Source organism: Nanorana parkeri, unplaced genomic scaffold (assembly GCF_000935625.1).
Source record: "Nanorana parkeri isolate BGI_ZX_2015 unplaced genomic scaffold, ASM93562v1 scaffold265, whole genome shotgun sequence".
Taxonomy (NCBI): domain Eukaryota; kingdom Metazoa; phylum Chordata; class Amphibia; order Anura; family Dicroglossidae; genus Nanorana; species Nanorana parkeri.
In genome coordinates this window covers 1325043-1348653 of record NW_017306533.1, presented here as the reverse complement: position 1 = coordinate 1348653, position 23611 = coordinate 1325043, and the positions used below count along the sequence as shown (strand labels likewise).

Here is a 23611-nt window from a genome sequence, read left to right as displayed (position 1 = left end):
GTCCCCCCACCTCCCCTGCTGCTGAGAGCCATGATACGGAGAAGAAGGTAAGGAGGCGAGGGACGGGTCACACACACGGGGGTCAAAGGGAGATCGTTCTTCATCTCCCAGCAAGCTAGCTCCGCAGATATTTGCTGCCCTGCTCTCACTAGGCATAAATCTTCACACATCAGTGTGTGTGTGTGTGTGGGGGGGGATGCTGGTGATATAGTGCTCACTTTTATTATAATGTATTGCTGGGACTTGTAGTCCCGCATAGCTGGTGGTATTGCGCATTTCTGTATGATGATTATACAGCAATGCAGAATAGCTCCAACTATGTAGGACTACAAGTCCCAGCAATGCATTATATTTTTAAGTAGGGAAACCCCAGTGTTATTTCTGGGCATTTTCACGAGCACTCATACTCGTGAAAATGCCCCGATACTAAACGCAGATACCGGTGTTCTGTCGAGAACGCCGACGTCTTCGAATTTGCCGACCTCAGCATCTGCGCTTGTGCACAGACCAGTATTATCGAGGAAACAGGTATTTATTGACAAAGTATTTTGTTTAAATTGTTAATTGTGACCGTTAATATTATTCGATCCATTATTCCCTGCCATGGATGGTATATTATTTACGGTCACAATTAACAATTACAAATGAATACTTTGTAAATAAATGCCAGTTTCCTCGTTAATCCCGGCTGCTTGAGGTCCCGCGCTTGCTGGGGACCTCGGCAGCCTTCCTGTTAACTATGCGGTGCCATGGCGGTTGGGGGGGGCCTTCATGGTTTCTTGCACCGGGGCCCTGAAGGTTCTAGTTACGCCTCTGGACACACATGTTCAATACTGAATCACTACAGTTTAATATGGCATTTTCCTGAACGTCAGGCTATTCATGAACATAAATACACTGCAAGGTCCTCTTTGTTCCCTTCGTCTTGATGACTTACCAGCCTAAACACATGCCTTTCCAGCTTCAATGTATGAAAATAAGGTATATTGTTAGCAATATGCAAACCAACACTGTCTTATTACACTGTTGCAGTGTGTAACCTCCCACTTTCAGTCTGATTTCTAATATTCAGACAGGGGATTGCATGAAGATAATACAGTATAAACAAGCATGTCTCTTATGTCTGTTTTATGTTTCTGTAATAGCACGCAGATTAGTAGAGGGATCATTAGTATTCTGAGCCAATGACTCTATTGCTTTGCTCAGTGCGGTCGGACTAACACTTTAAACATGTCTACATGTTCTGCTGCTCTCTTTAATGTCCATTAAGCAGACTGAGAAAGAAGATATGACCAAGGGAGATGTATTTCAACAGCCATTTAGTCATATAGTCTCTCAGCACATGCTGTTACTATTAGTTCAGGGGCAGAAGGGTATCAAGTGTTCTTAATTTTTAGTTAATGGTTCTGCTTTATGCTGGGCACACACCTTACAACCATCGCAAGACTTGCGATGGTTGTAAGGTAATTTAAAAAACGCACGATCTACCTATCTTGGACAGGCAGATTGTACTTGCGATGATTGGAAACCCGCCCCGCTGAGGGGCGGGCTTCCGATGACCGCAATGCTGAACGGGCAGTGTGCGCTTGCGCACACTGGCCCGTCCGGCTTTTATCTTACCAACATGCTACACACCCGCCGAAAATCATACGATTCTGGGCGGGTTTTCGAACATGTTCCTAAGACAAAAGCCTTACAGTAGCAGAGCTCGCACGGCTCCCACACACCTTGCGATAATCGCACGATGGCGGGATTTCCCACAATTATCGTACGATTATCGTAAGGTGTGTGGGCACCTTTACTTTCCTTCCAGGCTCCCAGCTATTATTTGGTAGTAATACCAAATAATATAATACTGACTGACACAAACATGATTTTAAATACTACAAGTCCCATAAGTAAATCATACTTGTAAATGTAGTGTTGAATATAACATTGAGAACAATATAAGAACAAACAGGCATGCAACAATTATGGCTCTTGTGCTACAGATATCATGTTAGGAAACTCTGAAATTTTTCATACTGAAGGAAGTTAGCACAGCCACAGGGTGTTTGTCACACAGTGATGGTAAATAGGTGTTTGTTTAAAGCAGAACTCTGGCCAGAATTTTTCTTAACCCTTGAAGTGGGGCCACCCCTGCACTTCAAGGGTTAAGTGTTTGTTTTTGTCTAGGTGCTAAAAACAAAATTATACTCACCCGATCATAGGAGCCGGCTTGCTCCTAGACAGGTCCTGGCAGCCACGCTCCCCCTCCGCCGGACAGGTCTAAGGTCTCATCAATCATCACGTTCTATATCTATATCAGTCTATAGAAGTGAAAACACTGAGAAATATTCCAATCCTGCAGTGTAGGAGGAGACAGGCTTCAGTGACTGGAGAAGCAGAAAGCCATCTTGGCGGTTTAGGTGAGTATAACCTAGACAAAAATGATCACTTAACCCATGCAGTGTGGGGGTAGCCCCACTGCAAGGGTTAAGAACACATTTGCCTGGAGTTCTTCTTTAATAAAAGGAACATTAATTAATTTGTATTTACCTTTGTTGCTCTTAGCTGTCCTTTCTTGATAAGTTGGTTAATCTGCCGCAGAGCTTTGGTCCTTTTGGTAAAAACTCTGACACAGTCAAATCCAACCTTTGATGAAACCATACAAAGTATGTTTGTTGATTACAGATTTATTTCTACAAGTATTTTATGTTGATTAAATTCACATAAGCATTTTAAAGAAAAATATACTCACAATTTTCTTGATGCCATTTTTGAAACCGTCAATATTCCCATAGAAGATACCACTAGCAAATCGAACAATTTTAATCCCTTCTGGTTCAACGGCCTGTAGTGAAATGAAAATAGAGTGGTGAATTATGGTGAAATATATGGAGTATATTGGGTTCCCAAGCATTATTTATTGGGTTCCTAAGTATTTTTTCTCTGTTTGCTACTATTCTCGGTCCACATAAAGAACCTAACAGAATGAACAACATGCCTACAAATCTGGGGGTCAAAAAAATGTGACACTTGATGAACCCCAGCTGTGCACACAACCTACAATCTCTAGTGTGATAGAGGGCAATAATGAAAATCTCCCTTAAAGGATATTTAAACCCTCAGGGTTTTTTGCATATATCTACTACTAGCAAGCAGTAGATTTATGCAAAAACATTTAAAAAAGTTACTAAAAAGGTTCAAACTTACCTGTGTCTCTGCCGCGCACTCCCGTCTGAAGATCTGAAAAATCTTGGGCGGCCGCAAAGGATCATGGGGCAGGCGCATGCGCAGTACAGATCTTTGGACAGGAGACGAGGAGAGACACAAGGTAAGTCAATGCAGCGGCGTGCACCCATGGGGGGGGGGGTATCCTTTAATGTCACTTTAATGTACATTTCAAACAAGAAACAATAATTATTTTTGCTTTTTGTTTGTTTTTTTGCAAGCTAAGTACATTACATTTAATTATAAAGAATAACTGCTGATTCTGTAAGAAATCGTGTGTCCTTGTAATTCCTGTGAACTAAAGGGAAATATTATCAGCTTTCTCAAAAATCTTCTGTGAACTACAAAGAAAACCCTCTCTTTAATGGAGATAAGGAAAGGAGGAGAAGTTTGTAGTCCAAAGCAGAAGAGCAGCCCAAGGTGACAACGCTACTCCTCCATAGATACCATACAGTAAGTGAGCATAGTTACCTTAGGACAGGAAGTGTGTTATTAGCAAAATCACCAGCAGGAAATTAAGGAAACTAATGCAGCCACCACACTTAACAACTAGTAAGCTGCAGTATATTATATTTTTGTGCTTGGGTTTATAAATATTTAAAAATATATATATTTTGAGGTTTCCTAGATTTAGATAGATTTCCATAGATTTCCTGTAGCATAAAAACACCACATTTCCAGCACAGTGTACATTTACTCTATTTTTTCAGTAAAACATGCTGTGCTATTATATATTTATCTCTCTGTCCAAGCTAACTAATCTACCCAAACAGCTGCTAATATAAAGAAACCACTATACAGTCCTCTAATAAGATGACAGTGCTCATAAACTATCACACCATGTTATAACAATCTTCTATTCTGTCAAATCATCCATTTCGATTATAACCTTCACACAAATATCACATCCATTTGGATGACACATGTCGGGTAATGGAGCTCAGATGTTTAACCCTGCTTCTTTGTATTTGTATGCTTATTACATGCATGCTCCAGTTTTAGAACAGTTTGTGCTTTTTTTTATATATTTTTTACAGGATTTAATTTTTGTGTATATTTATAATATATTAGCTTCACAATACTTGCACTATCGAGCTTTTGTTTTTGCATGTTTTTATCAAGACTTTAATGAGATTATACGGATGGCACAGAGGTTGGAGAGGGTCAGTTACATAAAACTATAGCATACGCTCAGTCGAAAAATATGGCTATAATAGATCTTTTCTCTTAGTGATACACATTGTTTACCGGAGGAGAGTTGCTATGACTCTGCCAGCAAGAGGTGCAGTTGTGGTGGTGGACAACCCCTAGAGGAGGATCAAGTATAACCAAGGCTACCTTATCTATGATGGGTAAATGTGGTCTAGGCAAAATTGAAGGAGTGGAGCAGAGCATCTTTACCTGTCATAGGTATATTGACAGTGGTGCTGGTTTGATCCTGGGACCCACCCACACAAGTGCGATTGGACCTCTGTGAGGTCTGAGGATCTGATCAGTGCTTTCACATGGTATTTGTGTGAAGGTTATAATGAAGATGTGCTGTCATTTACATCAGGTATCAAAACATGGTTTTGATGGTTTCTGAAGACCATCTGCTGCTGCATGTTTATGAAAACCATGCTGTGCAATAATTCTTTGCTACATCCATTCAAAGGAAACATACGATGTGTAATGCAGCAAATACTAGTGCCGATTTCATCTATCAAGCTGACAATGTATTATTTTCAATGTCCACAACAAAAACAGCAATAAAACTGTCTCAGTGTTTTCTGCTTACAGTCTTGTACTTTTTGACCTCCTTATACAGGTCTGTTCCAGGCATATTTCCAAGACCACCACAAGATGGGCTGCAAAAAAATGTTTACATATTAATTGGTGTATTGGAAAATTCTATACCTATAAATAGAATCCAGAGTATAAAGTGCAGTACACTTCAGCTAAAAGCTGCATCAGTATGTTTCAGTGAAGACGCTTGTGAAAAACATACATAGTTATATAGTTAGTCAGGTTGAAAAAAGACTCAAGTCCATCGAGTTCAACCTATAGAGATAAGAAAAAAACAAAAAAAATACCCTAAAATAGAAAGCTAGGCCCACAGTCACACACCTGTACACTGTTATACTGATTCCACTAAAGCAGTGTCTAAGTATGTACAGCATGTATTGCTATAGTCACTACCAGCCTTTCTCAACTAGAGTGCCATGCCACTGTGGTGTTGATTATAAGGTAGGATTCTAATGTAAAAGGGGTTTCTGATGTGAAGGGATGCTCCTGATAAGAAGGGGGGCTTCTGATGGGAAAAGGGGGTCTTCTGTTGTGAAAGGGGGAGACTCTGATGTAAATGGGGAACTCTAAATAATTTTTTGCATGGAGTTCCCCCTTAAAATTCATACCAGTCCCCTATCTAGGATATTGTCTGGTATAGATTTTGTGAGGAACGACCTACTATATTTCTTACATTTTTACATATACATTTTTTAAATTTCACACTGGGGGGCCTTGAGATTTTGCACATTTTTTAACGGTGCCGTGACTGAAAGATGTAGAGAAATGCTGGTCAACACTATGACACTTCACTAGTAGAAGAGTAGAACAGTGATAGTGAATCCCCCTAAATTGCATTTGGAATCTCATGCATCAAAATCTTGCACTTGTTCTAGTATTGAATATGAAAGAGTGAATTATGTACAGAGAATGTTTAGTGTTTTTCTCTTGTCAGCAGTTAAATTCGTAGCAATTCATATTAAAGGGAAATGCCACTTTAAAAAAAATGCACATGAAAGAACAAGATTTGCATTTATTATTTTTTGCATTGGAGCCAGTAAAGCATTGCAAGTGCGATCAGTAGATCTGTAGACTCTAACTTCCATTCCTATCCATACCTCGGTATGGACATTCAGTAACATATGTGGCAGTAACATAAGTGTCAATTGAATACAAATGCTGTGATGTCACCACACTTGTATTCCTTAGCGAACTACAAGTCGCTCTGCTGTGGTTGCTGATGGGACTGGTAGCTTCTCCATTCACAGATCCTGTTAAAGGGGGAAGAATAATCCCACAATTCAGGTGGGGCGGGGAGGGGGTCTGTAATCTGACCATGTTTCATGTTACACGCTAAATATGGTCAGAAAGGTAAACTTAGCCTTTAATATTTCATAGGTATCACTTGCAGCCAGCACATAGCAATCAGGTGCAAGCTATTCTTTTTTTGAAAATAAACATTCATTTGGAAACATGTATCGTGTCATTGCAGATCTCCCCTGTTAAAAATACTAAACCCTTGCTGTCATGCTGATCTACTGGTTTAAGCACTTTCTACATCACTCCCCCGGCACAAGCGCATGACCAGAAACAGCCATACAATTAGCATTTTCACAATTAAGTTAGCAAGCACAGTCTGCATATTTATCTCACAGGTTTCCTTCAAGGCTGACTCACACAAGGGATCCACCATACTCCCTCTTTTTTAGAACAGATGGAAGGCCTTAATTAATCAGTCTACAGAGGCAGCCAATTTGTCTAATACAGTATTGATAATTCTGTATACAAATAATAAAACATGATATAAAACTCAAAAAAATAAAAATGGCCAAAATCTTTCATAGTTTCCCTATTCTTACTTGATTTCCAATTTAGCCAATGCAGAGAAGCTTTATTGCTATAATGCATACACATTTTTATAGCAGAGGTTTGTAGTACTTACAACTGAACTCGAAGGACAAGAGTCAATAGTCCAAAAATTAATCCAGCCAATAGTCCCAGATCAAGCCCTAGTATGATGGAAGCAATGCAGGAGAACACCCAAATGGCCTAAAATAACATATACAAATATAATTAAAACATTATAAGTTTACAAGTCCACAATTTACAATAAAGGACTTTTGTGAATCCATCCAGAGATATAGCAGCTTTGAGTACTTACTGAGTCCCATTTATTTTGTTTCCATAAACGCGGTACATCAAACACTTGCCAGAACATTCCCTTAAGATTTGCAATAACTATAGCAGCCAGTACTGACTGCGAAGAAAAAAACATAAATAATACAATGTTAATGATCTTCATATAGAATAATATAGTGTATCAGTTTTGCATCATTTCCTTACAAAGTGCTACTTTGTAGTAATACATAGCTATCATGTTATACGGAAAGGTAGACATTTTCTTCTCTAGAGTAAAAAGAAAGATAGTAACCAGGAAATGTTTATCCTGTACCTATCTTTCTTCCATTTCCACCACCATTAAGATGAATAAATGAGAACACAGGAAAGTGGTTAATGACTTACATCAATAGGCTCAATAAGCACTCATTTCACAGATGGTACTTTATGGCCTATTCCGTAATATTAACCACAAAGAACTAGTGTGAAGTGCCAAAATATATCTTCAAAATGTATTCCATCTAACATTCTTGAAAAGAAGGTCTAGTCTTTAAAAAAAACACAAAAAAAACTTAAAAGTTCGGTAAACCACACAACATTTTTAACCTAAAAAAATAAAATAATACATAATTTAGCCACAGACATTTATTAGGAATAATGTGTTTATTGAACAGCCTGTGTTTATCAGCTACATAAGGATATACCGCATAATAGAAAGAATTCATATCAATAAAATGCACTGACAATCCAAGTTCTAAAATACATACTTTCTGCAAAGGTTCGAGGAGTCGGCCAAGTGCTACTATTGCGATTAGCACAATGAAGGCTGAAATGATTCCAGCAATCTGGAAAATACAGATTTTATTTAATGTATTGATTTCACCATAAACACAAGTTTGCACATATTGTAACTTACCAGCAACAGTTAGCTTGGAAAGTAAACAGCCATAAAACAATCAGATTAGATTCATTCAAACATCTTTGCAAGTTTTTAAAGTCTAGGAATAAATAGTACTATACAGATGTCTAAACTGTGAAATATATATTAGAATTCTTGTAGTAAACACTGAACATCCTCTATGTGTCCAGCAGCTTTCCTTTATACACAGCTTTGGTATGTGTTTGTCACTCACCTGAGTTTTTCCACCCGTACTTTCCTGGACAGCTGTACGTGACAAAGCAGTAGTGGCACAAAAGCAAGAGAAAGCCCCACAGAACAAGTTGCTGATCCCAAATGCAATGAACTCCTGTAAGCAAGATGAAATAATAGAGCTATTTTTTAAAAAAAGTCAGTGCTATAACAGAAGAAAGCCATTGGGAGATTATTAGTTTTTTACTTAAACTGTTTTCTTTTTTCTACAGACAGCAGACAGCAACCTGCAACCAGCTAGACAGCAGACAGCAACCTGTCTGCTGTCTGTGTTCCTGTTCCAGGACAAACACAGATTAAATGCTCTGTTTGTCCTTGTAGCTTTAGTCATCGGAAATGAATGTGAGGGAAATTCCAAAATTTTGAGTTATTACTGGAACAGGAATGGAGAGGGAACCTTCTAATGAGGACACTTGTTTTAGTGACGACTGTCTTATAAATAATTCACCTTCTTTGGAGAGATCAACTCTCACTTCCTGCTATGTCTTGAGACAAACAATGAAGGAGGATCTCGCCAAATGGAACACAGGCATCCAACAATGAAGGAGAATCTCGCCAAATGGGACACAGGCAGCCCCAAAAAAATAAAGAATAAAATAACTGGCTGGGGCTTTAATCATTCACTACTCTGACTAAAACTAAAAAAGAGTTTTGGCTTTCAGGTATAGTTTAATTTTTACTTATTGTTGCTACTAGAGCAAATGTTGCAATATACACTAAATAGTATAATCTGTATAATTGTTTATGCTTTGTAAAACTCCAAAAATGTCTGGCTTTGGTGGTTACAGCTATAAATAAATACCATCCAAAGGGATGTTCTTGTATTTGTGAAGATAAGAACATATTTGTGAAGTGGTTGTATATACCATAGGTGATATCCTCCTGGAGGTAAAAAAAATAATATCTTTGGTTTCAATATTCACCTTCAATCTGGAGCTAAACCCCCACAGTGCTTGTTCTGAGCCACAAGATGTCCTCTGTCTTCTGGGTTGAATCACGCCCAGCACTGAACCTAGGAGACTGAGGACAGACTGAGAATGCAAGGCGTCAAGGCTCTGCCCCCTGAGGAGGCGACACAATGGTAACCTGTACTCTCAGTGTATCAATGCAGGGAGCTGTGCTGATGTCAAAGAGTGCTTAATTTTTCATCATCCAGATCCAGTTACCCCTGTGAGAAGGCTAAAGAGGATGAGGACCCATAGCTTCATGTGACTGTCCCAAAGACATCACACAAAATAAAAAAATAAAATATATATATATATAATTTACAGATAAGGCAGCACTCACCAACCATCCACAATTGGGTGCAAGCAGTGAGGGAGAGATCCTTCACTCTCTTATATATAAAACACAAATTACCCACTTCAATTTTAATTCTATACCCCTGCTGTAGATTTTTTTTAAACTGAAAACCGTGGTGTAAGCTTCAAAAAAGCAGATAAATACTACACATTGCAATAAGTCAGATGAAGGGCATTCAAAGTAATCCACATATTTTGGAGAGAACCCATTGTTCCATGCATTTTAGCTATGCTAATAACAGTACTTATAGTACACCTGAAATGATCTATTTAACTAATGCCGTAAATTTTTATGCTGAACAAATATTTAAAAAAAAAGGTTGCTACAAGTGGAGTAATTACAACAGTGCAAACAACCTGCTTACCTGATTGCCATCGATTGCATAGTTGTATTTGGTGGCATACACCTTGCCCACAGATACAGCCACAGCATAGGCCACTATACCAATAGAAAATGCTGAGCTAATCATTTCAGGAAACATGCTTACATCTGGATTCATGGGGGGGATAAAACTAAAGAAAAAAGAGACATTGAGGATGAATGTTACCTTTAAAATGTCATGATCTAAAATTGTGCTTTGTCTGATACCTTATTTAATAATTCTATTTATCCAAATTATTAAAATAAAAATGCAATTCTTATTCTGTATCTTTTGGATACATTTGAGACGTTTTGTTTCAAAATCTTGATAACGTTCTAAATAAATATGGATGGAATATTTTGAGGTTCTTCCCCTGATCTATGGGTATGATCCCACTCTTACTTATACTGTACAATGGGTATAGAAAAGAATCCCCCCCTCTTTAAAATAGTCACATTTTGTTGCTTTGTAGCCTCTGTTCTGCCGACGACGTGCTCTCTCCATCCTCTCTCTTTCCTGGCCGGTTAGAGTCTTCTAGAGGTGCGGACTCATCTATTACTTAAATTTCAAAGATGGTATGTATGCATGTATGTATTTGGGTTATATATGTTAAATGTAGACATTTGTAAATGTGAAACAAGAATTATTTATATCTTTATTATTAGAGTTGTTCCAGAGGTGCAGACTCATCTATTACTAAAATTTAAAAGATGGCTACCTACAAAAAACTTCCTGATGAAGCTTTGGCATAGAAGGCTGGAATGAGTGCAGTCACAGATGACTTAATGATTAATATGACGATTTTTTGAAATTATTTCAAGACATTGCTCTATGAAATGTATGATATAAATTATGGATTATATTGAGATTATGCATACTATGTATCTGCACCGAGTCCAGGGAGGTCTTACTTTTCAATCTGTCTATCTCTGTAATTTTTAGATTGAATAGACATGTTTTTAATTATATTTTGATCATGAAATAAAAAATATTTTATAAAAATGAATAACCACTACATTGTGATAATATGTTTAGCTATGTTGCCTCACATTCCCTATTAGACACCTTAAAACCCCCATCAAATTTTTTGTTGGCATATATATTGACTTTAGGGGTGTGGTGTCTTTGTCCCGATGGATGTTCCGGGAAAAAATATTTGTTCTACTTTTTATTCTTCACCAAAGTAGAAAACAAATAGGACTTTACAAGCAGCATTTCTCATTCAGGTGTTAATTAGAATACATCCCTTGAAATACGATAAAACAAAATATATATCTATATCCTAGATGGATCACTACAGGAATGGAATATTTTAATTTACCAGGACCAGAACTGTGGAATAATATATTTGTTCACATATTATTACATATATTTTTTCTCTAAAGCAATCCTTCAAAACTTCTAACCCCTCAAAAGCTAACACTTAACCTTCCTTTAACCCTCCCCCAACACCGAAATCCTTGACCCATTAACACTTAACCTAACCCCTAAAACAAGCCCTTAACTCCCCCCAACACTTAACCCTTAAAATAAGCTCTAAATAATTTACCCGCCCCCAACCTTAAAATATAACCTGAGCTCTAAAACAAGCCCTTAACACTTACAACTGAAAATCTCATAAAACATATAAATAATGACTGTGCTTACCCACTAGGAATTGTTTTCACAATGCCTGCATTGTATTTCTGTGCCAGGTTAACTCCATATGAAATCCCCGTAGCCACTATGGTCTGTATTTGAAGATAGAATTGAAGGATCAGGTACATGAGGTAATTTTTTTAACGACTTACAATATTGTCAAAAGCAGAAATACATACCACCAATACTTCTATAGGGATAGGTACACGAAGTATGTGTTTGTAGCGATCGTTTATTTCTTTAACCACCACACACACAAATAAAGTCAGGAGCCCAGCTATCATATCAGCAATGTTGGTTTGTCCAATATTTCTAAATATATCTATAATTGTCTGTAGAAAAATAAATATACAAAAATCACAAAACTCAAAATGGCTTCATTCAATATTCCTAGTCAATAATATCGTTCATTACATTATGAGTGTATAATATGAAGGCTTAATTTGCCATTAGCACCCATAAGCATTGTGCCTAGGGTCAACAAATTATTACAGCACATAAAGTAAACGCAACATTAAAAAAAATGTTTGCCTAAGATCGCCTCTCTCTTCTTACAAAAACATGTTGTCCCTTAGTGTTGTGAGCTTTCCAAAATAGCAGCACGATGGTGCAACCATTTCTGTCCATGTTGCATGCTCACCCTCTCTATTGCAAGAACATCACTTTCCATCACAAAAAACATCACTGGGTGAACATAACGGGATGGTTTGACTATTATCCCATCCCGTAGTGGTCACAACTTGTGGTTCTCATGTCAAGTGTATTTCTGCAATATATCATTTTTGAATTTCAGCTGCTTGGCTACAGCCAAAAGCAAGGTCTGTGAGGGGATACAGACAGCATCCCTCCATATGTGCACAATTGTATTTCCAATCCAAATTTGACGCAGTCTACTTACGGCAGTTAAAGTTACCATTTCCACCTTTGCAAGTGACTAGCATTTATTGTGGTAATGAAGAGATGCAGTGATGATGTACACATGTGCACATTTTTATGTCTCACATTGCAGGCTTTCTTCACTTTTTTATGAAGGTTTTATTAGGCCTGAAGCCTAAAAATTCAAAATTGTTTCCACAGAAAATTCAGTCAGACAGCAGGGTCAGATGGTAATTAGGCTTTAAACAGCTCTCCCCCTCCCTGTCACCCATTGTAACATAACCAGTAAACATTAGCTCTACCTTTACACATAATACAAACTGTAAACTCCAAAAGGATGTGTCTTCTGTGCTCCATGCTCTTACAAGCTTCAGTATAGGGCAGCACAGTGGTTAGCACTTCTGCCTTGCAGCACTGGGGGTCCCCAGTTTTTATCCTGGTCAGGACACTATCTGCAAGGAGTTTGCATGTTGCGTGGGTTTCCTCCAAGTACTCTGGTTTACTCCCACACTGCAAAGACATGCTGGAAAGTTAACTGGCTCCTGTATAAATTGGCCCTGTATGTATGTCAAATAGGAACCTTAGATAATATGCTCCTCGAGGGCAGGAACTGATGTGAATGTGCAATATGTAAAGCACTATGTAAATTGTTGGCACCGTATAAATACCAACAATAAATAAAATTACAGTAAGGCTTTGGCTGGAACGGTTGTCAGTGAATGGCCATAGCTGAGAATGTGGTATGGTGGTTGAATAGACATCCTGAACTGTAAGCACTGTCACACATACTGACCACACAAGCACGGATCTGCTTCCGTGCTTTGTATGTTCAGTTTGAAAGGTTTGACTATGGGAATATGACTAGTTGCTATGGACAATATCCCTGCTTTGGCTCCCATTCTCATGAAATAATGCCATGCATGTTTCAATTTCTTTGATTTAAATGCCCAAGTTATGTTTCAAGAAAACAACTAGCCAGTGTTCTTCGTAATTCCCAAAAGGAATCAGTTCCCAACATTTATGGGTCACCAACATAATACACTTTTTCCAACAAACACTACCTGTGGTCACACAAAATTATGTGCAGTCTTATTAAAATATCCTTTTCAAAGGGAAAGAGGGGCTAATGCTGTTTTTGCTTGAAAGTGCATAGTACACACACTGGGTTTTTAAAGTATCAAATTGTCTTTACAGAAGCAGTAAACAAGCCCATAGATAACATTGTTGTAACCTCTGGGCCTCCTCAGCATTGAGGCTTCTGTTCTGGTCAGCATGTACAGTTCCACAAGTGAGACTTCACTCAAAAGTAGGGAGACTTCAGGTAATGCTCCCTGTTAAATGTATGCAAACAATCCTCTGCCAATTTCTGTATGACAGGAACTGTAATAATGATGATGCTCCTGTGCATGCTGTACCTAATAATTAGTTTGCATCTTTTATTGTCTAATCTGTTTGAGAAGTAAAGAAGCTAGCTGTTTACCATGAGAAACTGGTGATATAACTGCTCTGCTCCCCAGCAGCACACAAGCACCATATGGCTCCATAATGTCATATTCAGTCAGATATTATGGCTAAACATTTGTATATTGCTTGTATGTTATTGTTATACTGCATTTTTATTCAATGTTCAGAAGCTATCATAAACTTACATATATTATAGAGAGTACTCCATTGTAGTTCTTGGTAGGTACATTGAGCACTATTTTGACTTGGGAGACAAACACTTGAAAAGCTGCTGCTGTGGTGAAACCACCTACTAAAGGGTCAGCCAGGTACCTGACAATGAAGCCAACCTGAAAGATTCCAAAGGCAAGCTGCAAAGAAACATAATGTTCAGCTATATTATAATGTAAGATTCCTGAAGGGCACAAAAACACAGAAACATAAACAAATGTTCCCCTATGGTTTATACACTGAGGGATAGAAAATGGAGCTGTTGTCCGTCCATGCTAAGGTACTAGGTCTGATCCTGAACTCTAAACCCATCTTTCTGCCCACATCCAATCACTCCCACCCTCACCTTCATAACATCGGCAAAATATGCTTTTTCCTAACCAATGAAACCACAACTCTACTCATCCACTCACTTGTTATCTCTCCTCTTGACTACTGCAATTCCCTCCTTATTGGCCTACCTCTACAAAAGCTATCCCCCTGGTGTAATTAAAAAATTGCCACTGTGAAGATTGTAGCTATAAAATATGTCATAGGATTAGTAAATAAGGAACATTGTGTTCTACACAGGTATAATTTACGGAGGAACAAGAAATATTTGATTAAAATGTTCTTTGTGTGGCATGACCCACATACCTAGAAAAGCATTGCTGACCAAGATGTATTACCTGAAGGATTCCAATTAGGAAACTCAGAGTTCCTGAGACAACAACTCTGGCTGCATCTCTGGCTACTATGTCTATCACAGTCTTGTTTAGTCCAGTTGTGTTACTTGGGATTAGAAATTTTTCATCAGGAGCCATAGAAAGAACAACTGATCCCACCATCAAGCTGACTACAGGAAATGGTCCTGTTGACACATGCAGACACAGATTAAGTAACATAAACGGGTTAATTAAGGAGTAAAGCATGTTCATGAATGAGGTGAAGCTAAGTGAAAATACACTTTGCAAAAACACCCAAACATGGTCAAGGAGACTGTACAAAATAAAAACTGGATTTTTGCTTGCACATGATTGGATGATTCAAGTCAACACATCCTTATCCCATTCACTAGGATAAGTGAAAATTCACTTTCTAAGAAAAAAATCACTTAGCTTAGGGAATGAAGTGAAGCTATGCTGATTCAATCATACTATTATGTGAAAGCAAAATTACTGTTTTTTTTTTTTTTTTCCTTGCTCATGACTGGGTAATCTTTGCCTAGTGAATTTTTACTTTTACTGTTTACTAAGCTAAGTTCACTTTTCAAACTGAACATGTTCTATTCCTTTAGTAAATAAACACAATCATGATCTTAAAGAGGAACTTTACCCTTATCTTTAAATTGACAACAAAGACAGCTTTGAAAATGCTTAGTAATGGAAATGTACGAACAGATACTTCTGTATAAGATGCAACTTATTCTTTGCATACCTTATTTTTCTTCTCACAGTGGCCATTTTTACTAAGGGCAGATTAATCCAACTCACTTTACTTCCTGGAACTCTGGCACGTGTGACTAGGCCATGTGAGCATGCACATCATCTCAGGGGAGGAAAATGCCTTTCCCTGAGATCTTGTGAGATTATGCAGTTTACATATGAGATTTCCCAGCAATGCTCTGTGATGTAACCTTCCCAGGATGCCTCTCTTTGGAACGGGCTATATCACTACTGCCTAAGAGGACCACAAAGTAGAAAAATAGTAATTGTAAGTAAAAGCAAAAAAAAATTTGTTTAACCAATGAATGTAAAATGATTTCATATCAGCATGTATAGCTGCATGCTGCTATGAATTTTCGTAAAAGGGGGTAAAGGTCCACTTTTATGGTTATATAGCTATCTTTAATTAGAAACTTCACAACAGTACAAATGTCCATCTTCCCTGTAGAAAAGATTTGCCCCTGTACAATTAGCATAATAAAACATGTAATATGATTTTAAAGCAAGTCTGTCCCTAAGAAAATAGCATTTGAATATGCAGGAGCTTACTACAATTAACATGGGTCTGCCAACCCTGTCAGTGTCCCAATTAGTGTAATAGCATAGTATAGTAAACCGAGTGTATGCAGAAATCAATACAACTTACCAACTGAGATATGTTTTGATGTTCCCAAGAAAAAGTATGTGAGAATGGGGAAGAAAGATGAGTAGAGACCATAGCCGACGGGAACAGAAGCAAGTAATGCGAAAGCCAGACCTGAAAACATATTTTATTAATCAGCTTGTTGCTATAAGATGTCTATTTTTCTTATCATATACAGTAGATAATAAGAGAAGATTAAAAAAAAGAAGAAAAACCTAAACAGAACGCTATGCCCACAGTTACCCACTGTTGATCCAAAGGAAGGCAAAAAAAAAAACCCTATTGAGCATAGTTCAATTTTCTTCAACGGGGGGAAATCCTTCCTGATCCCTGAATCGGATATTCCCTGGATCAACAATCTCTGATGCTTAATATACCTATAAGAACTAGAACCAGTAATATTCTGTGCATTTAGGAATACATACAGATTTTTTTTGATTTTTTTTTTTAACAGGTATGTATTTATTGGTTTTAATACATATAACATGACACATACAATACAGAGAATGCAAAAACACCCAAACATGGTCAAGGAGACTGTACAAAATAAAAACTGGATTTTTGCTTGCACATGATTGGATGATTCAAGTCAACACATCCTTATCCCATTCACTAGGATAAGTGAAAATTCACTTTCTAAGAAAAAAATCACTTAGCTTAGGGAATGAAGTGAAGCTATGCTGATTCAATCATACTATTATGTGAAAGCAAAATTACTGTTTTTTTTTTTTTTTTCCTTGCTCATGACTGGGTAATCTTTGCCTAGTGAATTTTTACTTTTACTGTTTACTAAGCTAAGTTCACTTTTCAAACTGAACATGTTCTATTCCTTTAGTAAATAAACACAATCATGATCTTAAAGAGGAACTTTACCCTTATCTTTAAATTGACAACAAAGACAGCTTTGAAAATGCTTAGTAATGGAAATGTACGAACAGATACTTCTGTATAAGATGCAACTTATTCTTTGCATACCTTATTTTTCTTCTCACAGTGGCCATTTTTACTAAGGGCAGATTAATCCAACTCACTTTACTTCCTGGAACTCTGGCACGTGTGACTAGGCCATGTGAGCATGCACATCATCTCAGGGGAGGAAAATGCCTTTCCCTGAGATCTTGTGAGATTATGCAGTTTACATATGAGATTTCCCAGCAATGCTCTGTGATGTAACCTTCCCAGGATGCCTCTCTTTGGAACGGGCTATATCACTACTGCCTAAGAGGACCACAAAGTAGAAAAATAGTAATTGTAAGTAAAAGCAAAAAAAAATTTGTTTAACCAATGAATGTAAAATGATTTCATATCAGCATGTATAGCTGCATGCTGCTATGAATTTTCGTAAAAGGGGGTAAAGGTCCACTTTTATGGTTATATAGCTATCTTTAATTAGAAACTTCACAACAGTACAAATGTCCATCTTCCCTGTAGAAAAGATTTGCCCCTGTACAATTAGCATAATAAAACATGTAATATGATTTTAAAGCAAGTCTGTCCCTAAGAAAATAGCATTTGAATATGCAGGAGCTTACTACAATTAACATGGGTCTGCCAACCCTGTCAGTGTCCCAATTAGTGTAATAGCATAGTATAGTAAACCGAGTGTATGCAGAAATCAATACAACTTACCAACTGAGATATGTTTTGATGTTCCCAAGAAAAAGTATGTGAGAATGGGGAAGAAAGATGAGTAGAGACCATAGCCGACGGGAACAGAAGCAAGTAATGCGAAAGCCAGACCTGAAAACATATTTTATTAATCAGCTTGTTGCTATAAGATGTCTATTTTTCTTATCATATACAGTAGATAATAAGAGAAGATTAAAAAAAAGAAGAAAAACCTAAACAGAACGCTATGCCCACAGTTACCCACTGTTGATCCAAAGGAAGGCAAAAAAAAAAACCCTATTGAGCATAGTTCAATTTTCTTCAACGGGGGGAAATCCTTCCTGATCCCTGAATCGGATATTCCCTGGATCAACAATCTCTGATGCTTAATATACCTATAAGAACTAGAACCAGTAATATTCTGTGCATTTAGGAATACATACAGATTTTTTTTGATTTTTTTTTTTAACAGGTATGTATTTATTGGTTTTAATACATATAACATGACACATACAATACAGAGAAAATGAAATAACATCATCTCGACACAGAATAACAGCATTTAGTACAAGACAATACAATAATGAGAAAAAGAAAAAGAAAAATCCTACATATACAAACTAGACAGACACTACCAAACTAAGTCGGTGTGGATCATTGGCCTCATGTGTTTGCAGCACGGCCGATCTCTTCAGGTGACCTGGCCATACTACTAAGTGAAGGCTCCTGGGGGAGGCACTCAGAGGGAGGGGGAAGGAGGAGGGGGAAGAAGGAGGGGGAAGGAGGAGAGGGGGCAGGACCGAGGAGGGAGATACCAGGATGGGGTAAGGGGAGCTAGGTGGGAGGGCAAGGGAGACAGGGAGGAGGGAAGTAGACCCTCCCGTGCACACCAGAGCCTCTATTCAGGGGGCTCAGGCGGGAGTAAGGTCTCTCCACCCGGGCCATCCAAGGTAAGTCCCCTGGCCGCCACCCAGTCTTCCCAAATATGATCAAACTTACGCTCACAGTTGCGTCCCATATATGTCAGCCTGTAGAGTGGGAGCATTCTATCAATAGTGCTCAGCCATTGTCCCACCGTGGGGGGAGAAGTTAGCTTCCATCTCAGGATTATCTCTCTACGAGCATAGAAAGCTACATAAAATAGAAGGAGCTTGGTGGCCCTAGGGGCCCGAAGGGTCTCCCCACATCCCAGCAAGAAGAGCAAGGGGTCCACCTCCAGCTGCAGTCCAGAAACCGCCCCGACCATGGAGACCACCGAGCTCCAGTATGGTCGAAGCTTGCTACAGGACCATACCATATGAAAGAAAGTACCCTCCTCTACCCCGCAACGAGCACACGTCGCATCCGCCGTGGGGTAGATTCTAGCCAGTCTAGCAGGGGTGTAATAGGCTCTATGGAGGAACTTGAGCTGGATGAACCGTTCCCTGGGGGAAATTACTGTGGATATATAGGCCTGGACGCATTCCTCCCAAAGATCCTCCGTCAGACTGTGGATGTCTACCCTCCATTTCTCATAAAGGGTCGTCAGCTGGGGTCCCTCCGTACAGGTCAACCGCAGGTAGAGGGAGGACAAGGGTTTGTGAACTCCGACCGACATTAGGAATCGCTCAATACGGTCCGAGGCAATAGTCATTGGGTCAGGGAACTGGGCTCTACACGCATGTTTCAGCTGCATATATCTGAAACCCATGGTCTGGGGTAGGGAGTAGTTGGCCCGAAGTCTGTCGAAACTCAACAACGTGCCCTCCGGCATGATGTGCTTAATCACTGTGATCCCACGGTGGGCCCAAACCTGGGGGTCCGGGACAGAGAGCAGGTGTTCTAGTCTTGGGTTGACCCACAGCGGGACATCGGGGGAGATGGCACCAGCCGGCACCCTTCCCCTTCTCATCCTGTCCCACACCGCCAATACAGTACGCATAGGCCCCCGTGACCGTCCCAACAGCCTCCGGACCCCTAAAAACCAAGTTTCTCAGCCCTGCATAAGAACCCATCAGAGCAGCCTCCAGAGTTACTGCCGGGTTGTCCTGATCCCCTATAAACCACCACCAGACCGTCACCAGGACCGACGCCCAATAGTAGGTTTTGAAGCATGGCAGTCCCAGTCCCCCCCAGACAGAGGGAGTCGGAGGACTCCCCTAGACACCCGAGGAGTTTTTCCCGCCCAGACAAAATTGGAGATAATTCCTTCCAGTGTGTGAAAAAAGGAAATGCAAATCTGGACCGGGGTATTACGGAAACAGTACAGAAACTTCGGGAGAAACACCATTTTCAATAAGTTGATTCTACCCACCGGTGTCAGGGGGAGAGTCCTCCATGCCATACATTTTGCCTTCAGGTGTCTAAGTATGGGATATAAATTATCTTCTAGGAATCGGGCACGATCCGAGTTCACCACCTCACCCAGGTATCGAAATTCAAAAACCTGCGTGAGGGGCAAGCCCGGATCAAGCCGAAGGGGGGATGAGCCCAGCGGGAACAGTAAGGATTTCCCCCAGTTCACCCGGAGCCCTGAGAAGGAACCAAAGGTGTCTATTATGCTTAAAGCCACTGTCAGGGAAGGCCCCACGTCCCCCAGGTAAAGTATCGCATCATCGGCGTAGAGTGAAAGCTTCTCCATCAATCTCCCCACTGGGAGACCCACCACTCGGGCCGAGGCCCGAATCAGGATAGCTACATACAGATTTTTTTTAAACAGTTAACTGAGCTAGCTAGAAATACCTCCTGGGGAGTCTATTGCACTATTTCATAGCTCTAACTGTGAAGAGTCCAGATGCCCAATCATATAGTACATTCAGATATGCTTGTAAGTTGACGACATCCTATAAGGACTGTAAAGGCTGCAAGGGCGGGGACAGTAGTATTAATGTGAGATTTTAACTATCCTGACATTGACTGACATAATGGCACTGATGTAACAGTAAAAGGGCAGACATTTATACATTTATTACATGACAATTTTATGGTACAGTTTGTAGAAGCCCCAACTAGAAATGATGCTCTGCTGGATCTGGTAATCTCAAACAATGCAGAGCTTATTACAAATGTTCATATAAAAGAACATCTGGGTAACAGTGACCATAATATGATTTCATTTCACTTAAGTTGTAAACAACATGTACATACTGAGAAAATAAAAACACCTAACTTCAGGAGAGCACATTTTCCCATGCTGAGGGCTGCTCTTCAAGACTTCTACTGTAACGGAAAAGGACCTCTTAAGAGCTATTTATGATAGCCCCTGTTCCTTCAGCAAAAGCCAATAAACCTACCAGCATGTTATATGATTGTTGGAGCTAACCAAAGCTTATTGTTACCATATCCTCTAGCAACCAAACAGATTTCACCCTTCATAAAGTACAATGATAATTGCTAAATGGTCACTGTGTTGTATACCTTGATTAGTGATCTTTGCTAAATGAAGAGGTTATCATTTCCAATGAACACCGGAATTTGAAATCAAGAGGACCAATAATAAAAGCTGCTTTGGATAGGTAAAATAAGAGTAAGGCCAAATTATTGACTGGTAGAACTCAAACTACAGCATATTACTAATAGTCGACTGACTAAGGCTTTTGCAGTTTTGACAGAAATATATCAGTAGGCTTTTTCTGCAAATATATTCATTTATACTTTTTTTTATTTATATAATGTATCACTAAAAATTAACACGAATGTAAAAAAAATGTGTTTTTACTAGGGCTGTGCAAATTAACGATTAATTTCTCGATTAATCGTTAATCTTTTTGATCGATTAAAACATTTTTTGAAACTTTCTGCACGAGCGCCAGCCAAGGCAATGGCCTATACACATACAGCACAGCAATGAAGTAATAAAATGAACTAGGATCACATTAATCCAGCACGTTATTATTCTGAGTTGACCCACTCAAGCGGTTGCCATATTGAGTGGGGCACGTGAGAATAATAACGTGCTGGATTAGTGTGATCCTAGTTCATTTTATTACTTCATTGCTGTACTGTATGTGTATAGGGCCAATGTAGTTGGATCTGTATGTGCGTTATAATTAATCGAAATTCATCGATTAATCGATTAAAAAGTTGAGGGCATTGGTTGGTGGGGAGCAAATCTCTACTTTTTTCTGTATCCAAAGATTGTTTTCTGCTAGGCATAAACTTTTTACAATAATATACAAAATCCAAAAATAGCCCTCAATTATCTGTAATATCTAAGCAGAAGCCATAATAATATTTAATATTCAAACTTTAATTCATAAATACTCATTAAAAGACATATACATCTAAAAACATACTTTAAAAAAATACATTTTAGTCTCCCAAAAATGAGAATTCCAGAAATAAATATTACTCACCTTGCAGTGTGCCCACAAGACCTGTGCTGACTCCAGAAATAAGGTCACTAACAAACCATTCCTTCCATCTGTACTGAGGCAGCCAGTCCAGGATCGGGAAAAATGACTTGACAATCGTAAGAGCCCTTTTAGTTGTACAGCTGCCAGAAACAAACATAAGACAATCAATAGGTTTGCTATGTCCATAAACAGTGCCAAATAATTTTTTCATTAAACAAAACACAATTATTTTTTATGATTATTAACTACTTAAAAAGTAAACCATAGTAACCATCCAAAAGCTTGCATTTCCTTTTCTCGCTCAAATTCCAAAATGAAATTGTATTTGCCTGGCCGGCTATCATAGTTTAGAACAAAGTTGTTTAAAAATACAATAACAAATAAAAGTATATAATCTGATGAGCTAAATGACATCTACAATAAGCTAGAAATGTTATATGGTATTGTGGGCATGTGTCTTTTTTCAGTCTGACACACCATGTAACTATGTAAATACAAAAGAAACAATAAGAGCTATTTTACCTGGATCACCAGTATCTCCTTACTTTAGAAGATAGGTAACTACCTAATTCTGTGAAAGAGCGATAGAGCTTGTAGTCAGACATCAGCTGAAGATACCTGTTTTCAGCACTCTTAGTTTGTAACTGTTAATTGTGCCCCTTTGTCTTTAGCTATAAACTGTAGTTTAGCATAGCATAGTCATTATATTGCCCTCCAGCACTAACAGCATTGTATTCCATGGCATCCCATCCAAAGCCCAGAATAATTGTAGCAATAACAACCTGCAACTCTTTTGCAGCCGTTCCTTTATGGTCTTCTTCACAATTTCCTTCTTTTCATTTTCATCTTGGAAACTTGGTTCAGAGTAGACAGATCGTGCCACTATATACCCAGGGCTGTGAGTATCCATCCTTCCTAGATCCATCTCGGGTGACCTACAAAGACATTACATGTTAATGAATTAATATTTTAATGCTGCTACTTCTGTTATTTTGAAGATGAAACTTAAAACTGCAATTTAAAGTATGTTCCTTTTCTCTGTGCGTTTGTACACAATACAGTAGATTCACAACAACAAAGTGCTTGGAAATGTAATGTATGCATATATATTGTTCTGACATATAGTTACGCAGTAAGTTAAAGTACCTGTGAAAGCAGCAGCCCCCAGCAATTGGTAGTTGTACTAAGCTATCCACATTATATAGTCCATGCAGCCCAAGGGAAGTTCTATTTATGGGAAAACAGAGGCTCCCATCACCAGTTTGAGTGAGAATAAACTTGCCATCCAGCACACACACACACACGCATATTAACCCTTCTTCCATAAGAGGCATATAATGCACCAGCTGCTATTCACTTAAGTGCTTTTGCAACATTTATTATTTCAAATGACTGCAACATGAATTCACAGATATAAAATGTCAGACATATAGAACTATTGATCAATCCTGTCTAATGCAATATTCCACCTTTATCCCAGACTGGGTTTCCTTTTATAATAACACT

The 23611-nt window shown here is 38.7% G+C and overlaps 1 protein-coding gene across 1 annotated transcript in view; it reads right to left on the bottom strand.

The window, feature by feature from the left end:
* LOC108787508 (pendrin-like) overlaps positions 1-23285 on the bottom strand; it is a 36125-nt gene extending 12840 nt beyond the window's left edge. The window contains exons 1-16 of the mRNA XM_018557086.1: positions 23252-23285; positions 22888-23040; positions 22106-22245; positions 17793-17903; positions 14765-14946; positions 14072-14236; positions 11726-11878; positions 11556-11638; positions 9912-10059; positions 8229-8342; positions 7863-7940; positions 7139-7234; positions 6920-7026; positions 4991-5060; positions 2741-2833; positions 2539-2634 (exon numbers count right to left, since the gene is read on the bottom strand). Of these exons, the coding sequence (XP_018412588.1) occupies positions 2539-2634; positions 2741-2833; positions 4991-5060; positions 6920-7026; positions 7139-7234; positions 7863-7940; positions 8229-8342; positions 9912-10059; positions 11556-11638; positions 11726-11878; positions 14072-14236; positions 14765-14946; positions 17793-17903; positions 22106-22245; positions 22888-23030 (1779 nt within the window). The 5' untranslated portion in view covers positions 23031-23040; positions 23252-23285. The remainder of the gene's footprint in view (positions 1-2538; positions 2635-2740; positions 2834-4990; positions 5061-6919; positions 7027-7138; positions 7235-7862; positions 7941-8228; positions 8343-9911; positions 10060-11555; positions 11639-11725; positions 11879-14071; positions 14237-14764; positions 14947-17792; positions 17904-22105; positions 22246-22887; positions 23041-23251) is intronic.
* Positions 23286-23611: the final 326 nt, after the last annotated feature.